Source organism: Anopheles moucheti, chromosome 3 (assembly GCF_943734755.1).
Source record: "Anopheles moucheti chromosome 3, idAnoMoucSN_F20_07, whole genome shotgun sequence".
Taxonomy (NCBI): domain Eukaryota; kingdom Metazoa; phylum Arthropoda; class Insecta; order Diptera; family Culicidae; genus Anopheles; species Anopheles moucheti.
In genome coordinates this window covers 29,502,678-29,522,884 of record NC_069141.1, presented here as the reverse complement: position 1 = coordinate 29,522,884, position 20,207 = coordinate 29,502,678, and the positions used below count along the sequence as shown (strand labels likewise).

The 20,207-nt window shown below is 44.7% G+C and overlaps 1 protein-coding gene across 1 annotated transcript in view; it reads left to right on the top strand.

Annotated features, from left to right (window-relative positions):
- LOC128303424 (uncharacterized) overlaps positions 1 to 18,458 on the top strand; it is a 30,597-nt gene extending 12,139 nt beyond the window's left edge. The window contains exons 2-6 of the mRNA XM_053040366.1: positions 6,019 to 6,238; positions 9,913 to 11,081; positions 11,576 to 11,877; positions 11,973 to 12,071; positions 15,076 to 18,458. Of these exons, the coding sequence (XP_052896326.1) occupies positions 6,019 to 6,238; positions 9,913 to 11,081; positions 11,576 to 11,877; positions 11,973 to 12,071; positions 15,076 to 17,502 (4,217 nt within the window). The 3' untranslated portion in view covers positions 17,503 to 18,458. The remainder of the gene's footprint in view (positions 1 to 6,018; positions 6,239 to 9,912; positions 11,082 to 11,575; positions 11,878 to 11,972; positions 12,072 to 15,075) is intronic.
- Positions 18,459 to 20,207: the final 1,749 nt, after the last annotated feature.

Sequence of the window (20,207 nt, the reverse complement as noted above, 5' to 3'; positions counted from 1 at the left end):
CTTAAACTAGCGGGCACTTTTATTTTGGGTAACACCCTTAAAGTAAACCGTTGTCAGGTCAGGACCGTCTAATTTTAGGTGAATAGAAGGGGTTGACGTGGAAATAGTCGTAATCAATATTACTAGTAGAAGGATTGAAGCGGAAATAGAAATTCATTTCAGTTAGCTGTCTAAGAGCGATGTTTGTCGGAATCTTCAGGACCATGACGGTGACGCTTTAACAACTTCGATCTTCGGAGATAGTTATTCCTATCCAAGGAGGAATATATTGGATGGAATTTTGAAGCAGTTCCGACTATGAAAACTGGAAATGCTACTGTTAATCCGACCGTGCATTCGTTAACGATGAAGCCTCATGGACATGAGGGATGTCTGATAAAATTTTAACACAAAAATAAATCCTAAAGCCTACAAGGTTTTCGAGATGATAGAACAACGCAAGCGCCTATCACTACAAGCGCAGCACATTACATTTCAACGTCCTTAGAAGACACCACAACACCCAGCAGGTTTAGTTCAATGCAAGCACATGATATCATAATCGCAGCGCAGCTTACCACAAAACTCGTACGACGGTAGAAGTGAAATACTAAAACTATAAAATAGTTCATGGAAAAGCATGAACTAAAGCAAGAACTTCGAGAGAACATTGTGGGATGGTTGTATCGACTTCGAATTTAGTACGCACTTGGTCAACCAACTTCCAGAAGAAATCGCACAGAACCAATAAGGCAACGGATGTTATATTATCTGTTTCCGGAATCAATTAATTAGACCTTTTTCTGATAGTTGCCATATGCGTCGTAAGCTATGCTTGAATGAGTACTAGCAACTATACAACCAAATCATTACGCATCTTTTAACATATTTACGCTCCTTTTTATACATTTATCGCCTTCGATTTGGGTTTGCTTGAGCTCCACAAACATTGCATAAAACATTGTAATCGAAAATTAATTCTAATTCATCCTAACACAACGCGGTTCGATATCGATCGCCAAAAGCCAATTACAGCGCAAAGGACACACTGACGCTCGTAATATGCAAGCTTATTTGCTTTCGCTGGTTTCACATGCTAACAGTCATCCAATTTTGCGAGTGGTTTACAAAACCGACAGTGTGCAATAATAATAAAATATGGTATCAATCGGGAAAGCAAAAGCCCACAGCAAAACGATAGGCCGGGCCGAGCCGGGCTGCATTTTTGGGGCGTTGGCATTTTAATGATTATTATTGTTTGTCTCCCGTTCCCGTTCCGGTGGCACGGGTTGGCCCCCTGGCCGTTTATTTTGAGGAGCGAGGAGTTTGTTTTGTTTGTTTGCTTGGTCGGTTGACAAAATTGTCCCATTCCATAGATATGCTAATTTGCTGACGATGGGCTTTGCTGTTCAGCGGTGTTCGGCTTCTGCCTCCGCTGAACGATGCGCGAAAGTGGTCATATAAATGTGATTCGATCAGCGGATAAGAAGGCGAATTTTGGGATACATCTATTGAGTGTCGCTGTATCGAGATGTTAATTTGAAAAAAAAGAAAAGCCAAAGGCAAATCTTCTTTAATTCGAACACCTGGCCGGACGCTGGGAACGATCATGATTTCTTTCGGTGGAGGGGAAATTAAGATCATCCACTTTCTCTTAGGAGGAGAACGCCGCTACAAGGTTGGTTCACGTCATTCTAGCCTATTCACCTCGTGAGAAAGTGTGATTCTGTGTGGGATGTTTTTTTGCGTGAAGCTATTTTAGTTTTTTCGTTTATTGAATGAATTCGTGTTTTTTTTTTTTGCTTCGTTCGGCAAGCTATGTAAAATTAAATTAAAAACAAACCACGGCCATGATATTCTTGCACCGTGCATCACAATAAAACCAGTCTAGGACCAGTGGGGTTTGTTCATGAAGCTTCGAAACAGTGGTTTACATATTTGCTTGTGCTTCGATGAATTTCGGTTTGCCAGCTTGCTGTACACCCACTTACAGCCCGTACCCCTTATCGCAACACCCTAGCGAGACCACCAGCGGGACGGAACACCATTCAAATTAGACCGATTACCGAGGCACTGGCCGCCGGTTGGACGCAGCACCAAAAGGGACAGCGGTAAAATTAGCAGTGATCATAAAAAAAATTATGTTAATCGCTCAAACGACAGCTAGACGGCATAAATAAATAGACAGACTACGCAAATTCCGACGTCTTTTATACTTCGCACCGAGCGGCCGAGGACAGCAGACCGGGTGCGGTGTGGAATTATATTTTTTATCAGCTTTCCACCCCACGCGCTCGTTTTCTTCGCCGAAGCATCGTATTTTATACTTTTACGAGATGCTCTAGTTTGGAAAAATGTTGAAAGCGACGAAATGAGCTGTCGATGACGTTTGTTGAGCGACAGGAGGTTTGGATGTGATGAAATTCAGCACGAAAGGAGCTATCTAGCGCCGATGACCATTGACCGTTGCGTTGTTGCTGTTGTTGGCTAAACCAGCTGATGGGTTTAGCCGGCTCGCTATCAACTTGCCCACTATCGTTTTGCAGCTTGCTTTCGTTTCTTTGCGTTATTGTTTCATCGCTTCGTGCGCCTGTGTCTTCCTTTTCGTGCATCGTCAGCCCAGACCGCCAGACAGTCCTTTCTAAAATGTGTTAAATAATCCACTACCGTCCGTAAATGTGTCTATACGGTGTGGTCAATGGGCCGTGAGTCATTTGTCTTTGATCCTTGCTCCTCTAGCCGTAGACGCTCAGTTACACCCGTAACGGACGGGCACCGTTTGTCAGGTCCTGAAAATGTCGCTTTAATTCGTAACATTGCTTTTTATGAACTACTGTAAACGTTTAGGTGAAGTTGAAGTATTTAGCACCTTTGCAGAGCAATAAAAACATTATCTCTATTGGTACGGAATCGAATTTGGTTGAAAAAAAAACCCAAGATGTAGGAAAATAATATCTTATTCTTCTACTTTAAGTTATTTGAAAATTACTTAAAAAAGAGAAAAAAAAACTGTGGTTGAAATAAAAACTATTAAGCAAGACGGAAAAATCTAAAAAAAATTTAAAGCATAAAGTTTCTGAACAAAGGCACATAACATATTAATTTACAACTTAATTAATGCAATAATATAATGTTTGCTCAATATTGTTTGTTTTAATAAGCTTTTTCTCTGAGGATACTCTAGTTTTGTTTATTTTTGAACGATATTTTACTATTTTGTTTGGCAAAAGCAACCTTTTTACAACTATTTTAACCATTGTTTTGTAATTAAATAAACCCCATAAATGTTTTCAATATTGTTTTCCAAACACACCATTCGACCATCAGCGCCATCTGTTATAAAATGGCTAAAGTACTAGACATACGCCATTCACATTTAGTATTTCAAGTGCTGTTTATTTTTTTATAACCCACTGCACCCTATCCCACGGTACCTTTTCTGGGTAGCTCAAGTCCACAAAACGGACCCCTGCGGGCAGATTCTCCCAACAGCGCGTTCCGTTTTTACAACCCCAGCCGAGCGTGTACCTCGCCTCGGACTTTTGCCGAAATTTAGCCACCGGCAGGAGAATGGTGCTTCTCGAGACGCTCACCTTCGTCGTTTTCCAATTGCGGATTAGCGGAATGGCATGGCTGGATGATCTCCGCACGCAATAATGGGTAGAATCGTCTACGGCTCACGGTGCAGCACGGAGGGAGTGTTCGATGGAAACGCTCCAGTTGACAGCCTAATCGTTTGACCGTGGCCAAAGTTTGGGTGTTGAAAAGGCCTCTGAACAGGAGATGGGGTGGGATTCGAGACGAACGGTTCGGTATACGGTAATTATGCTGCTTACCTCAGTCTCAGACTAAACTGACCGCCCGAGGGGGAGTTCGGTGTACGATAGTATTAGCGTCCCCAAGATGGGTCTGCAACGTCAAAGCAATGGAACCTCAATCGCCTCTACATTCGAACAGACTGTGTGTGGTGTGGATGGGTTTCTAGCTTGGAGACCGCGATTTGCCCTAGCGTGCGTGCTTATCAAATTATTCTACAACAATATCACATTCTTACTACAGCTTGCCACCGGATGGTGCACGGTCACCCACCCCAAAAACCACATTGGTGACAGCGCGTAAATGGTTGTTTTTCTAGCTCGCAGAAGAAGACAACAGCAGTCCAATGCGGCCAATAGTCTTAAAACGCTAGTACCACTTACGGACTCGCCATTTATTTTCGTCCAACCACCCCCTTCGGACCAACCACAGCATACAACCACGGCACGATTCTATTCGCGTACCGGCTGTGACTTTTGCTTTCTGTATCGCGTCGTATCTAACCGAACACGCTGGGACCGAATTTCCTGACAAATAATTCCCACAGATGTGGATGATGATGATCTTGCGTGCTTGGGCCAGACGATGAATCTGTTTGCAGTAGGGAAGAAATGACCATGGTTGTTTTTGTATGTGTATGTGGCCATTTCTCTCTCAGCATCCTTGGCTCTATTGCCGTCGCGAATGGTTGCGTTGTGTTTTTCGGTCAAAAGTTTGGGGCTAGCCTACTGCGTTCGCAACAAGAGATAAAATGGGAAACAAAAACAACACATGCACACGCGGCACGCGCAGCGGAAACGGGCACGAACGGTGGAAGAAATGACCGTTATCCCTTTGGGGGTTTGCTGTTTACACCATTTCGCGCTTAAGATGTCGCGATCTATTTTTTTTTTTTGCCATCGGACGCATGACTGATACCGTCCTCTCGCTGTCTGTACTCTGTTTTTGATCTTTTTCACCGCTTGCGCAACTACCCGCGACGAAACCCACTGGGACCATTACTCTCAAAACCCAATATTTGGAAACATAAATCCTAGCCGATAGGTTTCGTTCGCATTTTATGGACCCGGAGCCGCGTGTTTTGCGGTCGAGGGCGAATATTCAAAATAAGGGCGGAAAACGCCAACGAACGTTGTGTGTGTGTGTGTGCCGTTGTGATTCCTTTTGCATGTCAGTTCTTTTTCCAGTGCGCTTTCCGGATTAGTTTTGTGTGCTCTGGGCAACGCAAAGGGCTCGCGGGAAAATCTCCGCGAGCACAACACAAAAAAAATGTTGGAATTTTGGTTTGTTTTAGACGTTTAGACGAGGAAGAAAAGTCAAAGAACAGAAGAAGCTCGCTCCGGAAATAGAAACATTCCAAACCGGAAGAAATAAATAATTTAACACAGAGTATCATCTATTTTGCGTAGCTATTTCCCTTCATGTGACGACATGCTGTTTCTCAGCACAAAGCAGAGAGAAAAAAGTCATTTTTATGGGTTTTAATTTACATTTTACCGTGTCCGAACACAGGGTTGTCAAACCTATCTTCCGTACATGGAACATTATATTGGGTACATCATTCTAAGTATTAGAACAACATAGAACATACTGTTACAACTTGTTGGAACATTTGTTCAAATTTTTAATGAGGTATTATATTATGCGTCAAGCTAGACCTTTTCATTTAAATTTTGGTTTATTTTGTCTACACTGTTACGGTAAATATTTTGCAGATATTTTTGTTTATTTTATTGTTACCTTTTAAAGAAAATATGTCTTCTACCCCTTAGTATGTTTGTAATTAAATTATCACATTAATCATAATTAACACATCGCTGTGGAGAAGACCGGAAACCGTAACGCCAAAACAAAACTGTGCAAACCATCATATAAACATTCGCGTGTGACCCTTTCGCACGCGCATCTTTTTCGCGGAAGAAACAAGCAGGAACTTGAACTTGGTAGTATTTGAAAGTGACACGATCACCGCCAATGCACTTACGATCGATCTTCCAATGCGAAAACTAACCAACACGATAGCTGTAAACTTACGAATCGTTCCCGCGACATCCCAATGCAAGGTCACCTGATCTAATTTTATCCCCCAAACCCGTAGACATGCGTGCGTATTTTACACTCTCGCAAATTCCGGATTCTACCCACCACCATAACGTTCCCTAGTATATAAGTCGTACGGGCGTTTGGGCCATATATCTCACTGCTGTCCATCTTTCGTTACAGAAAACCTAACGCCACGGTTTGCGTCCTCCAATCTGAACAACTCAATCTCGCTGCAGGTGTCGCACCGCTTCACGCATCAGATTTTGTCACGCATTTACGCGATCCATCTGCGCGAGGTTCTTGGATATCGGAATGTAAGGTTGATCGAAATTCGGGATAATCTTCCTTTGACGGAAACGGAACGTATGCGGCAGTTCTTCACCATGGAGCATTTATCGAGGTAGGTGTACGCTGATTAGGATGTACTTATGGCATAAATGTTAAACATAGCTCCTGTACATGACCAGCGCTGGAACAGTTTGTTCATACTATTTTAAATTTATTTAAAAGTAAAATACCTCAATGGGCTATACTGTCTGGGTAGAACCTTATAAATGTCGGATGGTGATTAGTAATTTTTTTGACAGATGTCAACCATAACGCTAGCTAAGTCCTCTGTACTTTATCCTCCAATATTCCACAGCATGCTCTACTTAATTTGTTTCAGTCCTTAGCATGGGATTTTCTATCATCGGAATTAAATCTTATTTTAGAAAAATTGCTTTAATCACATCATGCCATAAGTGTTCAAACAAATTAAATCACTTCTTAAGTTGCAGAATGGCGCACCAGACTGGTAATTGGGGGGTCTGGTTGATCGTTCGCTTATGATGCTTTATTCCGGTACTTTATGTGTCCAACACGGCGGTGGTCTGGGCAGGTTCAGTGACATTTGGTTGTGGGTATAAAAAGGTGGAACATTCCCTTAACATTAACTTCGGTTCAACCCATTAGGAGGGAATTTTAGGAGGGTATACTTGAACACAGTTTTTTTCTGTCTCTGTATCTTTGCTTGGAACACAATATTCGCTTGTTGACCTCAGCACGGTGAATCGTGGCTTACCGGTCGCGACACAGTGTGGAGGGGAGGGCTAACGAGGAATTGGGTGGAAATGGTCATAAATTTCCTGATGGCAAATCGTATATATTTAATTTCGGTAGTTTTGTCAAAAAGACGGATGTAGTGAGGAGGACGGACCGTGTTGGCGGTGGTGTTGATGACGGTAAAAAATAGAACCGGCGGACAACAATTAACAGCGAAGGCAATCTAAAAACAAAAGCCCCACATTGGTACAGCAAAACAACAACAAAAAACGTATACAAGAAGCATATTTATATGTGTATAATATCATTTCACCACAAATCCCATGTCTGGTTGGGTTTGAGTAGTGCGTTACTACGGCAAGAAACGGAAGGTTCGTTCCTTATGGCTAGACAACAATTCACGGGTTCCGTTTGTTTTTTCGGGAACGTGTGCGAACAACGTCTGCCAGCGTTGTTTGTGGCGTATTTGCGTTTGCTGTTTGCAGGTAGTATAGTATTTTTTGCTACACTTCTGTATGCCTGTATTAACTTGGGCTTGTGGAGGGATATTTGAAATATGGAAGGTTGGCTTCTTTTTGTTGCTGCTGCTGCTGCTGGTGCTGCTGTGTGTCTGCAACCACAGACAGTACCGCCATTAAACTCCAGACAAGGCTGACATGATGGATGGGATAAAGGTTTTTTGTGCGAACCTTGTACGCAAAATGCACCACGATGCAACCGAATCACGGCCGATTAATGAGTGGGACGAGTGAGGCGATAAAGAGCGAAGCTTAAAAGTACCGACACTGAGCTTGAAACGAGTTTTCTTTTGTGGAACAAGGCCCAAGAGATGAGTGATGAAACTAATCTGTCTTGTAAAAAACATAACAAAAAACAGTTTAATGAAAAGTGTTATAACGTTTTAGGTTATCGCGCTTTAAATTAAAACATTACCAGTAGCTTAGGAGTTAATCGTGATTCGTTAAAGCCATGCTCAAATGACGGTGTCGTTTTACTGTAAAGAACCACCAGGAAGGGATCAAATCAAAGCCACAACTTAATGCACTAAAGATGTTACTACCGTTGAGCTTAATCAACCTGTTTGCCCAAGACGCACCCCCCCAGACGACGTACGCACCGAACCATAACCATCAATCCGTTCCAAGCTTTTCACAGGCTTATAAAAGAAAACGGGAAAACAGCAAAAAACTCGCAAACCACCTTCCATTATCGATGATCTGCGTGCGAGTTTTCACCGGCATCACGGCGCGTATATGAGCTCCAAACCCTAATGACAGCCGGATTAGTGTCCGATTTCTCAGCTCGGAAGTTTGGACGGGACCGTCCAGGCGACACTTGCCGCAACTACCGGACGGCAGGCGTTGCAAAATGCTGGTCACGGCCTGTCTATTAATTACAATAATTAGATACAGCGTCACTTTGCGGCGTTCGGGCTGGTCTATAATAAGCCGATCGGCTGGAGGATAACAGTGAGGATGCTCATGAAAAACCTGCCGTGCTCTAATTCGGCGGCAAACGAATGGTTAGATTTTAATTATGGCCAAATCTAAAGTGTTACTTTATTATCGGTTTGCTGGGTAAGATATAATTAGCGACACACATGCACACGCCGCAGATTCCTTGTGTTTGATTAATTTTCGACAAGTGGCGTATAGTTTTGTAGCAATATGGAGTAGAAGAAAATACATTGCCAACACGAAAAACAGCATATAGGAACACACGAGAAGACACACATATTTGATAACGATCACTGTGTTAGATGGAACCTTTCTTCTGAGAATTTGGGATCTAGCCAGAACCCTCTAATGTCCCTAGAATTTCGCAGAATGGCAAACAAGATGAATTGAAGTACAAAAAATAAATAATATGCGAAATATTCGGGAGTGACTTGAACCTCCTTTGAAAGGCGTCCTTCCACGCTTCCACAAAAGTGTTGTTTTCGAATGGTTCAAAGCAAATCGGTTGTTTCGACGGCAGTGTTACAAAACCACCCAAAAAAAAAAGGCCAGTCTTCAAAATGTCACGGACATGCAGTATTGGACCGTTGATAAAAAGTATCTCGCTTCAGAAACCCTGATGAGGGTCGTGAGTGTTTGCTCTCTTGGTAACTAGACGTAGCAGTTAGATGTGTCTACATCCGTGTGATCGCTTTTCATAATTGGATCATGCAGCCGGTGTGTGGTATCAGAGAAACGGAACGAACAAACAGATCCAGTGTCAGGTACGATCCGCGGTTATTGACAAATTTGACTGTCAACAGAAATTCAATACCATCCACGGTAACCTTACACGAAAAAATAAGATATTGATTGATTGCCATGGTGAGGTAGGGGTGCCATCGGAGGGTGCAACCTTACCAGACGTTCAGATAATTTCTGTCTCAGATCGTAACGATCGTAACTTTACGTCATGCTGACTGGTCAGTACTCTTCAGTTGACTGTGGGTAGCATCAGGCACAGACGTAGCATCGAGATTGATATGAAAATGATAGAAACAAAAAAGATTCCAACAATCGTAAAATTTGTCATTGTTCTGCCCTTCAGCATTCCCCGAACGAAGGTCTCGAAGAGCTCAAATCCACAACAGATTGTGCCATCCTCCATGTTAGAATTTTCCTCAGACAAGTTCATCTGTGTCAATAGGCCTCGAGCGCGCGTTGACAGGTTTGTGAGGACGTACAGAACAACCTGTTCATACAACTTTTTACCTTCCTTCCCGTGTGACACGGCTCTGTCGCGACCTATTCGGCACGGTCTGCGTTACCTTGCCTACCAGCACAGTTACGATGAAAGAAAGACACACTCGGGAGAGAATTACAGAACGAGCTTGTTTTGATTCTAGTTGTTTTGATTTGCATTATTTCGCTCGTCCGCGGAATGAAAATACCTCCATTTTGTTCTCTATTTTTGGCACAATGTTGTGTGCCAGTGTTGCGTACACAATTATGCCCAGCAAATAGGTGTGATAGGACGTCTGTTATGGCTTCTACTAATGGGTGATCTTCTTGACACTTTTCACTGTCTTTGCAGCCCTGGAAGGGAATGGCCAACACCCACGATCGATCTAGAGGTCTGGCTACTGTCGGACTACCACTATATCCCGGAGGACATACGGGAAGGGGGTGCTATTACGCACCCGGGCCGATTCGGTCTCTTCATTCCGAAAGCGCTCATCCGTAAGGAGGATGTCTTTCCCAAACAGCTCATCTATACAATGTTCCAGGAGGATCGGAACGATCAGCGGTACTACGATCTCATCAAGAAGTTTGACGTCCCGGAGACCGTGCTCAGTTTGATTTACAAGTACTCTGAGCGCAAGTGTGGCAACGATTGTGACGAGTACGGCATGTTCATTCCCAGCCACTGTACCGAGGGTCGCAAGTGTGCCCTGGTGCTGGCTCCACACTACGACGACACGCATTTTATCGTGAAGCACATCCTGGAGATGGACTTCCAGCTGAAGGTGATCTGGTTGGGCGATAAGCTGCGGCTCGGCATACGTCAGCTGATGGATGTGTACAGGACGGATCGGAAGAATGCAAAGAAGTTTCTCGTGTTTCACTGGACACCGTCGGAGGTGATCAGCAGCCGAACGGAGGAGTACGCCCCGGTCATGATGCCACGGTGCGAAGATATGATTGCGAGCAATGACACCGGGTGCAAGTACGAGATGACGCCGCTGGTCAAGTACTACGGCAAAAACTTCGAGGAGGCGGAATATGCCTTCAACTCGCTCCTGATGGTCTACTTCAAGGAGGAGTACATGCAGCAAATATTCGACCTGTACGATAAGTACGAAGACCGGATCTTGCGGGCACGCGAGGAAGCTGATGCCGATCAGCTGGAAGTGACCAGGTACTACGATCAAATAGCGTGCGATTGGATGCTGACACAGCCGTCGGTTTGGGCAAGGTGGAAACCGAAGGCATCGAGGGAAGAGGTTTTAGTCGGCGGTATCTTTCCGCTTTCGGGGATGGGCCTAACGTATCTGGGTATCGCACCGGCTGCATTAATGGCTCAAGAGGACATCAACCAGAACGGCACCATACTCGCAAACTACCGGCTGACGGTACAGCAGAACGACGGCCAGTGCCGTGCGGACACGGTTATGAAATCGTTCATCAGCTACTACATGCGGCAGAGACGGATGATCGGTATCTTGGGTCCTGCCTGTAGTGAAACGGTCGAACCAATTGCCGGTAAGTTTCTGTGAAGAAAATCGCAATTTCACGGGTCTGGATACCCTTTGTTGTGCTTAGCACAAATATCGATCGCCGAGATTCGAATGCCGCGGCACGCTATTTTCACTCACCTTCCCTTGAAATTGAATTTCACTTTCAAAATTACACGAACTGTCAAAATTTTGTGCAATTCTTGTAACTCGGGAAATGACTGTACCTACTAAAAATGGTAACATACTAGACATTGAGTATCAATCCTTGGATCATGAACTATAGACGTATATTCAACTATCACAGAAGTCATTTTCTTGGTGAGCGTCAATCGAAACCTCAGCAATCGATCTCTGTACTGAGCACGATGGCCTTAGTAGCCGGCCAGTTAATCACAACCACGGAGCAGCTAAGAAAGGCCCAGGAAGCTGGATTTCCTATGTGGCATTACCCCGACAAAAAAGAAGAACTAGAAGATTTCTGTGTTGAGCATCTTTTCGTTTTTTGTTTGTGTACCACAGGTGTATCGAAACATTTCCGTATGGCGGTCATTTCCTACTCAGCAGAGGGAGCGTTTTTGTCCGATCGCGAAAAGTATCCGTACTTCTTCCGAACGATCGGCGAGAACCGCCAGTACGAGCACGTTTACGCGCAGCTACTACCACGCCTCAACTGGCACCGGGTCGCCGCACTGACGGAGGACGGTCAGAAGGCGACCGAGTACATCTCCTACATGGAAACACTGCTGAAGGAAAACTCCATAGATCTGATATCGAACAAGAAGTTTCCACGCACGGACCGTACGGATAACGAAATGAAGCGAGTAAGAAGAAAATATGCCGCTGTCCCTGAAGCAACAGTTCTACACCCGATACCATATCGTTCACATGATGTTCATGTTTGTTTGTTTTTTTGCAGTATTTGTTGGATTTGAAATCGAAGAATGCTAAAATCATCATCGCCGATGTAGACGATAAAGTGGCCCAGGTGATAATGTGCGAGGCGTACAAAATGGAGGTAAGTGGTTCGGCGAGATCCTTGCGCTTGAAAGATGCAACAACGTGAACAACTTCCTCGAAATGGATGTAAAGAAAAGTAAAAGTTGTTAGTAACAGTGAAGGTTGAAGATGTGGGTTGAAGGTGTTCCCTTTAATATTCAAATGCTCGAGTCGCGTCCCTTTGACACCCAGCCGACCGACTGTGGTTGACTCCGAATCCGTTCGAATAGATTGAGGTTGATTGTTTACGGTTGAATATTCATACGGTGCTGACCCTTTTTGTGCGCGGGTTGTACGGTTTGTGAGGGAAAGAGCTTGCCCAAACGTTCTGTTCAGAAATCGTACGTTCTGCATCGTAAAGACGGTCGTTTTATCCCCAATACACGAGGTACTCGATAACTGGGACCTGATCGTTTAAGTGTCCGGTTCTTACTAGCTAAGCCATTTGGTAAATCTCAAGTTACAGTACGTTCTCGCAAAAAAGGCCATCTTTTTTGTGCAATTAATCACAATTATCCCTGACAGTGTACGAATGGAACTGTCCCCATTGATCCACCACTCTGATTATATAATTTCCATCGGCAAGAAGTCAGAATTTCTCAGGCAGAAGAAAAAAAAATACCGGCCGGCCTGAAACCTGTTGGATCATCTTGCGAAGTTGTTTACATGCCGAGGAGTGGCGCTTCGAATGGCACGATTCAGATTTCATTTCTTTTTCTTTTTTGTTTGGTTGTTGATAATTTTTGCATTCAGCCTCAAATTTGCACCATCATCAGCAAAATGCTTCACAAACAAAGTCGGTGGTCTCTGGTAACGCGAAGTTGAGAAGTGAAAACAAAAAATCTGCATACCATCAAAACGCTAAGGCAGGGCTAAGGTGGGCAGAAGGGACACATAAAGTGTTGATGACTGGGCGCGTTGGTGTGATGTCCTCATTATCCTATTTCGCTCTCACAACCGGAAATCAAGCACAACCGCAGTGAGGTGAGTTGATGCAGTATTTTCGGGTGCATTATTTTTGTTTGGTTGGTGGACTGGACACCGGTGTCCAGTGTCTTCTGGGGTTTTTTTTATGAAGTATTTACTACAAGCCGTTGCCTGTTGTCGATTGTTCATTCGAGACACATTTTATCACGGTACAGCAGACACCAGACATGGTGATGGTGGTGTGTTGTCACTGATGGAGCCCAAGAACGTGTGGCAATGTGACGAAAAGAAATTAAACAGTAGCACGTTGCCCAGGCCAAGTAATCGGATTCCGCTATCGATTTTATGCGCTCAGCGGAAGAAAGCCCTTCCGGATGGGGCAGTGGTTGCCGGTAATGGCAACAATGTCGCCGTGCGAGAGACGGTTACAGCTGGCGCCGTCTCATGCGCATACTGGGAAACTCACCGGGATAGCTCGGATAGTAGCACTGTTGGAATTGGATAGCTTCCAATTCCATACCCGGAGTCATGTTTCTTGCTACTCGAGCTTGAACCAACACATCGCGTTACGTTCAGGGCGTTACGAAGCGGTCAAGCGGCACGTTGACGTCGATGGCAGTTTAAGAAAGAGATCGTTTCGGGTGTAAATGGCAGTTATGTGAATGGGACACGTTGGTCGTGTAATTCCGGAACATGATCCGTTGCACACATTGTTGCACGTCCCGTTGCTTCTTGTGGCGCGTTGAGGAATTTAATACAGCAACATGAAGAATAAGTTGAGTAAACTCCTCTTCCCTTGGGCGTTGGACAATATGAAAGCATCTCCAGACGTACGTCAATTATTACAAGCGATCATCAAATTCTTCACAAGATGTCCGATAAGATCCAGAGAAAGAGAGACAGACAGGGACAACCCTCTTGCAAGGTAGATTGACCAACAAAAACGGCCTATGACAATGGGTAAATATGTATATGCCTATGGACTTCCCCGTGCTAACTCTTGTTTGATTTGCGCTAGCGTTTGCTTGATTAAAGTCGACCAGACGGCACGACGGTGCGAGAATGCATAAACAAACTTTATTGCACTGCTTGGTCATATTCAGACCACTGTTTGGCACTGTTTTCCTCCTTTTGCCACTTTATGGCAGCATCGTGCACGTGCTAATTGTTTGTTTGCGTTTGGTACCCGGTGGTGGTGGAGTCGTGATGCCTTTTTGTTCTAGCCCGTTTTAATGCAACACCTTGTTTGTCTCACAAATTTTATGTGCAACACTAGTACGTTCGAAGTGCGTACGTGCAATTCCCTACAGCACCGGGGAACATTAATGGAATACATGCCAATATCGACTGAAGAAAGCAACTGTTAAATGGAAAAAAAACTTGCGGTTTGCTTTCTCCCTTTTAACGAGTTTATGGTCAGCATTTGCTCGCTATGTTTTTAATGTAGTTAATTTTTCGACTAGTTTATTTTACATGGATATCAAAACATGTATTAAAGTTTATTAATTTTTTAATTAATACACACTTTAATTTGTCTGCCACAAGGGTTTTCCAAATTTGTCTTACTAACATAGGGATGTGGGGAAGAAAAGAAATAAACAAAAGGAAGTTAACAGATTAAACAAAACGCAAATGAGGATGAAAGGACGCGGAGGGCTCGGGTAGACGTGAACGAAAGTGGGACACAGGGAAATTGCAATCCAACAGGTGATATGAGCTGTTGACGTCCAATAACGATCTAATAAAGTATTGCGTATGGCGGGGTGGGATATGTAAGGGGGGTAGAGATGGATGGATGGTAAAGGCGAGCTTCAATGGAATCTAATCCAAGAAGTCAACAGCGAACCGGTAAGGAAGCGGCGAACAGGCACTCGGGTGATTCTTCGCTTCGCACTCTCCAGTCTGGCTAATTACCAGAGGCGAGCCTGGGAGAGACCAGACAACGATGGCGTAGTTCAAGGTGGATCGAACCCAGCAACAGAACAGAGCCTCCAGGCAGAGAGGGTCTCTCAGTCTCTAATTTTGAACCTTTTTCAACAAATTTTGCTATTCACACATTCTCAGCTAATGCCCTTCTATCCGTCTATTGTTCACAGATGACAGCCGAAAATGGTTACATCTGGTTTCTGCCCATCTGGCTGTCCAACGTGTGGAACCTGAGCTCAGAGGTGCACGGCGGGCCCGGCGATAATGGCGTTGCGTCACCAAGCAATAATACCCGGGGATGCACCAACACTGAACTACTGCGTGCCATGAACGGGCATTTCTCGCTATCACATGCATCTTACGCCGACGATGACAGTCGCCTGGATGTGGACGGTTCTACGGTACGCGAGTGGAAGCAAAAGTATCTCAAGAATCTGTCCAACATGGGCTACAGCGCTTCAGATTACGCCGGTTACGCGTACGATGCTGTCTGGGTGTATGCCCTCGCCTTCGATCGACTTATGCGCGAAGATCCATCCTTGTTCAGCCATCTACACTCGGAACACACCACGAAGCGGCTGATGCAGCTGATCCGGGCGACCGATTTCCAGGGTGTATCGGGTAGAATCCGCTTCAACGAGGCTGGCTCACGGTACACGACAATCAACGTGTTGCAGTTCGTGAATGGGACGGCCAACATTGTCGGCCACTTTACGCCGAACATATCCGCCGAATATCAGCTGATCGGGGGCGACCTAATGCTGAACGAGTCCGCCATCGTGTGGATGACGCGGGATGGCCGTGCCCCAGATGATGGCGCAATCGTGTGTGCGTTCGAAAGCTTCGTGCGCATCTTCGGTATCGACTGTGACGATGTGACGCTGATCGTCATCTCACTGGTGTCGATAATTAGCATCTTGATCCTCTCGGTGGCGTCATTCCTGTTCTGGAAGGAACGGTACGATCGGAAGATGAAGACGTCCGCCAAGTACCTGCAGAAGCTCGGCATCGATCTGCTATCGCCGTCGGCCATACCGTTCAATACGCTGGACAAGTGGGAAATTCCGAAGGATCGTGTCGTGATCAATCGACGGTTGGGCGAGGGAGCGTTCGGCACGGTGTACGGCGGTGAGGCACAGATTGAAGACGAAGGCTGGACGGCGGTTGCCGTGAAGACGCTCAAGGTGGGATCCACCACGGAGGATAAGGTTGATTTCCTATCGGAGGCAGAAGCGATGAAGCGCTTTGACCACAACAACATCGTCCGATTGCTGGGTGTCTGTCTGCAATCGGAACCGGTCTATACGATCATGGAGTTTATGCTGTACGGTGATCTGAAGACGTATCTGCTAGCTCGTCGACATCTGGTAAACAGCAAGCAGTCGGACGACTCGGACATCTCGAACAAGCGGCTCACGATGATCGCGCTGGATGTGTCGCGGGCCCTGTCGTATCTGGCAGAGCAGAAGTACGTCCATCGGGATGTAGCCTGTCGGAACTGCATGGTGAATGCGCAGCGTGTCGTCAAGCTCGGTGACTTTGGCATGGCACGACCAACGTTCGAGAACGACTACTATCGGTTCAACCGGAAGGGAATGTTACCGGTCAGGTGGATGGCGCCGGAAGCGTTAGCATTGGGTTTCTTTACACCGGCCTCGGACGTGTGGTCGTACGGTGTGCTGCTGTACGAGATCATCACGTTTGGTTCGTTTCCGTTCCAGGGTCTTACCAACAATCAGGTGCTGGACCATCTGAAGAATGGCAACATGCTTACGATTCCGGCCGGCGTGAAGCCCCAGCTCGAGGGTCTCATGAAGGCGTGCTGGAACCAGGACTACAAGAAGCGTCCCAACGCCTCGGAGGTGTCGGAGTTCATCTCAAACTATCCGCGACTGCTTAACCCCTGTCTGGATGTGCCGCTCGCCTCGGTGGAGATGGTGGACACGGATAGTGACCAGTTCGAGCTGTTGCCAGCGCTTCGTAAGTACAAGGATGACGCACAACCGACGGCCGATCTGCTCGTCGGGACGCAACCGATGAACGATCTGAACAATGGGTACAATAATGTCAGCATCATGTCGACTGGCGGTGCCCAGCGCAGGCAGCGCGCAATCAACCTGAACGATCTGAACGTGGCGACCGATTTCACCACCGTCAATCCGATGCCCCCGTTGGATGATATGGAGGACGAACCGTCGGCGAGACAGCAGCTCTCGGTCGGTTCCACCCAGCAACGGCAGACCACGTCGGCAAACCATCTGAACGTGTACAACCCGATCGAACCACTGCTGCAGCGTGACACGGAGGTTACCAAGAGCAACAATAGTCTGCTGCGTTACGTGCCTATGTTTGGCTTTGGCAAGAGCAAAACGGTAACGATCGGTGGTACGACGATCGTAACGGGTAGAACCGTCGCACCTACAACCGCACTGCACTGTACCACCTCCCTGGGGGCGATGGGCATCACTAGCGGGGCTGGTGGTGGTGATGTAGGTGGTGGTACCAGTTCTCCCCAGTCACCTACCGGTTCGGTGCTCGGTATGAGCGGTGGTACCATGATTGTAAACACACGCAGCACTAGCACGACCATTTTATAGCATGCGATCGAACCAGACCAGAGCAGGCGGAAACCGCTCAATATCACGAAACCGGACACGCAAAGCGACAAACGGGACACAGTCAGTCCGGACCGAAAGACATAACTACAATAATGAGAAAAGAAAACCAAAATTATCCTTTTATAAAAAAAGCTTTAAAGTGGCGAGCGTTGGGGCGATTTAATAATGAGGCACGATGTTCCTATACACGTAAAAGAAATTGCATTAAACGATAATTTTAAATAATGAAGAAAAAAAATATCTGATCGATAAAAAAAACACGGTTACCGATCACTTCGCAATAAGGTGAACCTATAATCTGCCAATGGGAATTATTAACAATTGCTAACAACTGGGAAATGTAGAGGTTACCTCAGAGAATCGTTTTAGTGGTAATAGTGATATAGTAGTAATAGTAGCCAATAGTGAGGGGTAGTTAATTTGTTTTTAACGTCGGATAGCCGAGATTAAGGCGGAAAGCAAAGCACATCCAGCACAGACAATTCAAACGATTGGAAAACCCGACCGACTAGTGAGCATAATCTCAATACCAGTACAAACTAAACAATACCGTCCAAGAAGGTGAGCCGTCGAAATAAGACAATTAAACAGTCAAATAGTCAAAAAACAAAGCAAAAAAAATTTCCGTACAGAACAGGTGGAAGAAAGGGGAAAACATTCAACCACAAAATACCAACCATCCTCCGTACTAACCAAAATTGAGGATTATTGAGGATAAAGACGATAAGGCTATGGAATTAAATACCCAACATACATCGCAAATCCAAGAGCAAACAAAACGAGACAGTGAACCATTTAATTTGCTAACAGAAACTAAATTACAATAGTGAAATTATTGGCACTTTAAGTTTTGTAGCGAAAAGTTCCATTCCCCATCCCGTCACTGGGATGGTGTAAATAAACTTTAAAATTGAAAGCAAATAAACAGAAAAATAGTGACCTCCGTTTCTGCCAAGGGTGTCATCAAACAAACCCCTTACGATATGGTCAAGGCAAAATAAAACTATTTTCAAACTAGCTTTCCAGCAGAAGGGAAAATAAAACCATGTTGGAACGCATGTGTGTAAAAAACAAAAGCAAAAAAAGGAAAGCAACAACTAACAAGAAGAGAGGATAGTTTTATACGTAGAGGGCAAAAAAGCAAATAAACTAACACTGAAAGGATAATAAGATTCTAGGTACGTGCTAGTAATGATAGCCAAATTTTTCTAACAACTCACATAACTACATAATCGCAATTAAGAAAGAGAGAAAAAGAAAGAGTACGCGAAAGTAAGAAGCTACCATCAGCAGTAGAGGTAGCAAATATCGAATATATTGCTAGTAAGCATATAAGCAAATGCGTCAAGTGGTTTTGCTTTCATTAATTCACTTTCTAGACAAATTGAGAGTTGGATGGAATGGAACAGGAAAGCAAATGGTAGGAGAAAATGTGATTATAAAGTTTATTCATCAATTTAGTCTTTATCAACCAGCCGTGCGTGCAAAAAAAAAACACCACTTGAGGCAAAACATAACCTAACGAGGGAAAAACGTGAATATAAGGCCCCAAAAGCAGGAACCCATAACAAAACATACATCAAGACGAAGGTCTACCACGAACCAAAGGCAATGTAAATGTAAATAGCAAGAAACAAACAGAAGAAGAAAAAAACGATTTATCCACACACCCGGCGGATAATCAGTCCAAAGTACCTCTTGATTAGCGATAATATTCTTTCTAGCGAAATGTGTATATAGTAGGAAATGCAAAAACTAAAAACAATCAACATGGATAACATTAGTTCAAAAGAGATGGTTTTTGTTGACATTAATTGCATAGCCGCCTCCACCGCATACATTTTAAGTGTAATGCAGCAGAGTTCTACTACAACAAGAAAAAAAACCTCAAAACTGCCAACAAACACACTGTCTTCAATAGCTGCTGCCAGCCAAAACATGGTTTCACACATTTAGGTTACGCATTTTCGCATTTTGTTTTTGTCGAGAAACAATACAAAACACAACAAAGGGATCTTAAATCACTCAAAATAGAATCGCATCGAGCAATGGGATGGGAAGGACGATTAAAACGGTGACACGATACTGGAAACGTTTCGAAGGTGCTAACCGGCAAAAAGAAACCCCCATAAGACTGAACGTAGATTGTAAGCAAAGACCGGTTGTCGTGTGTAAAAACAAAGCAAGCCGAATCGAGAAACTTTCTTGGTACTAGTGGAACCCTCCGAGATCCAATCTCCCAATACGATTCTCGATCGACTGCAAAGAAAGAGAAGAAGGGATCGTTAAAGATCGTTGTTTTTAGCTAGCGCAAATTGAACCACTTTTACCAACACCTCCAGCAATGGTCAGATCCTATCGAATGGGGTCACATTTAATGCTGCTAGATCATTATACACAACAACCCCATACGTACACCTACGTACGGTATATACATACAAATATGAATAAAGCAAACAACGGATTTCTACTACAATGATCAATGATTGTTGAGCTTCTATTTCTCCAAAATCCGATTTTGTCAGGTATGTCATCTGACTCCTTTGCTCATCAGAATGCCGCGCATTTGTTCACCACCCACAGAACAGAAGAAGAAGCGTGTCCAGTTATTCCAGGAAAGCAATAAGAGCGATAAGAACTCTCTGAATTGCAGCTTATGCCTTGATCCAGCAGAAGATCCTGCG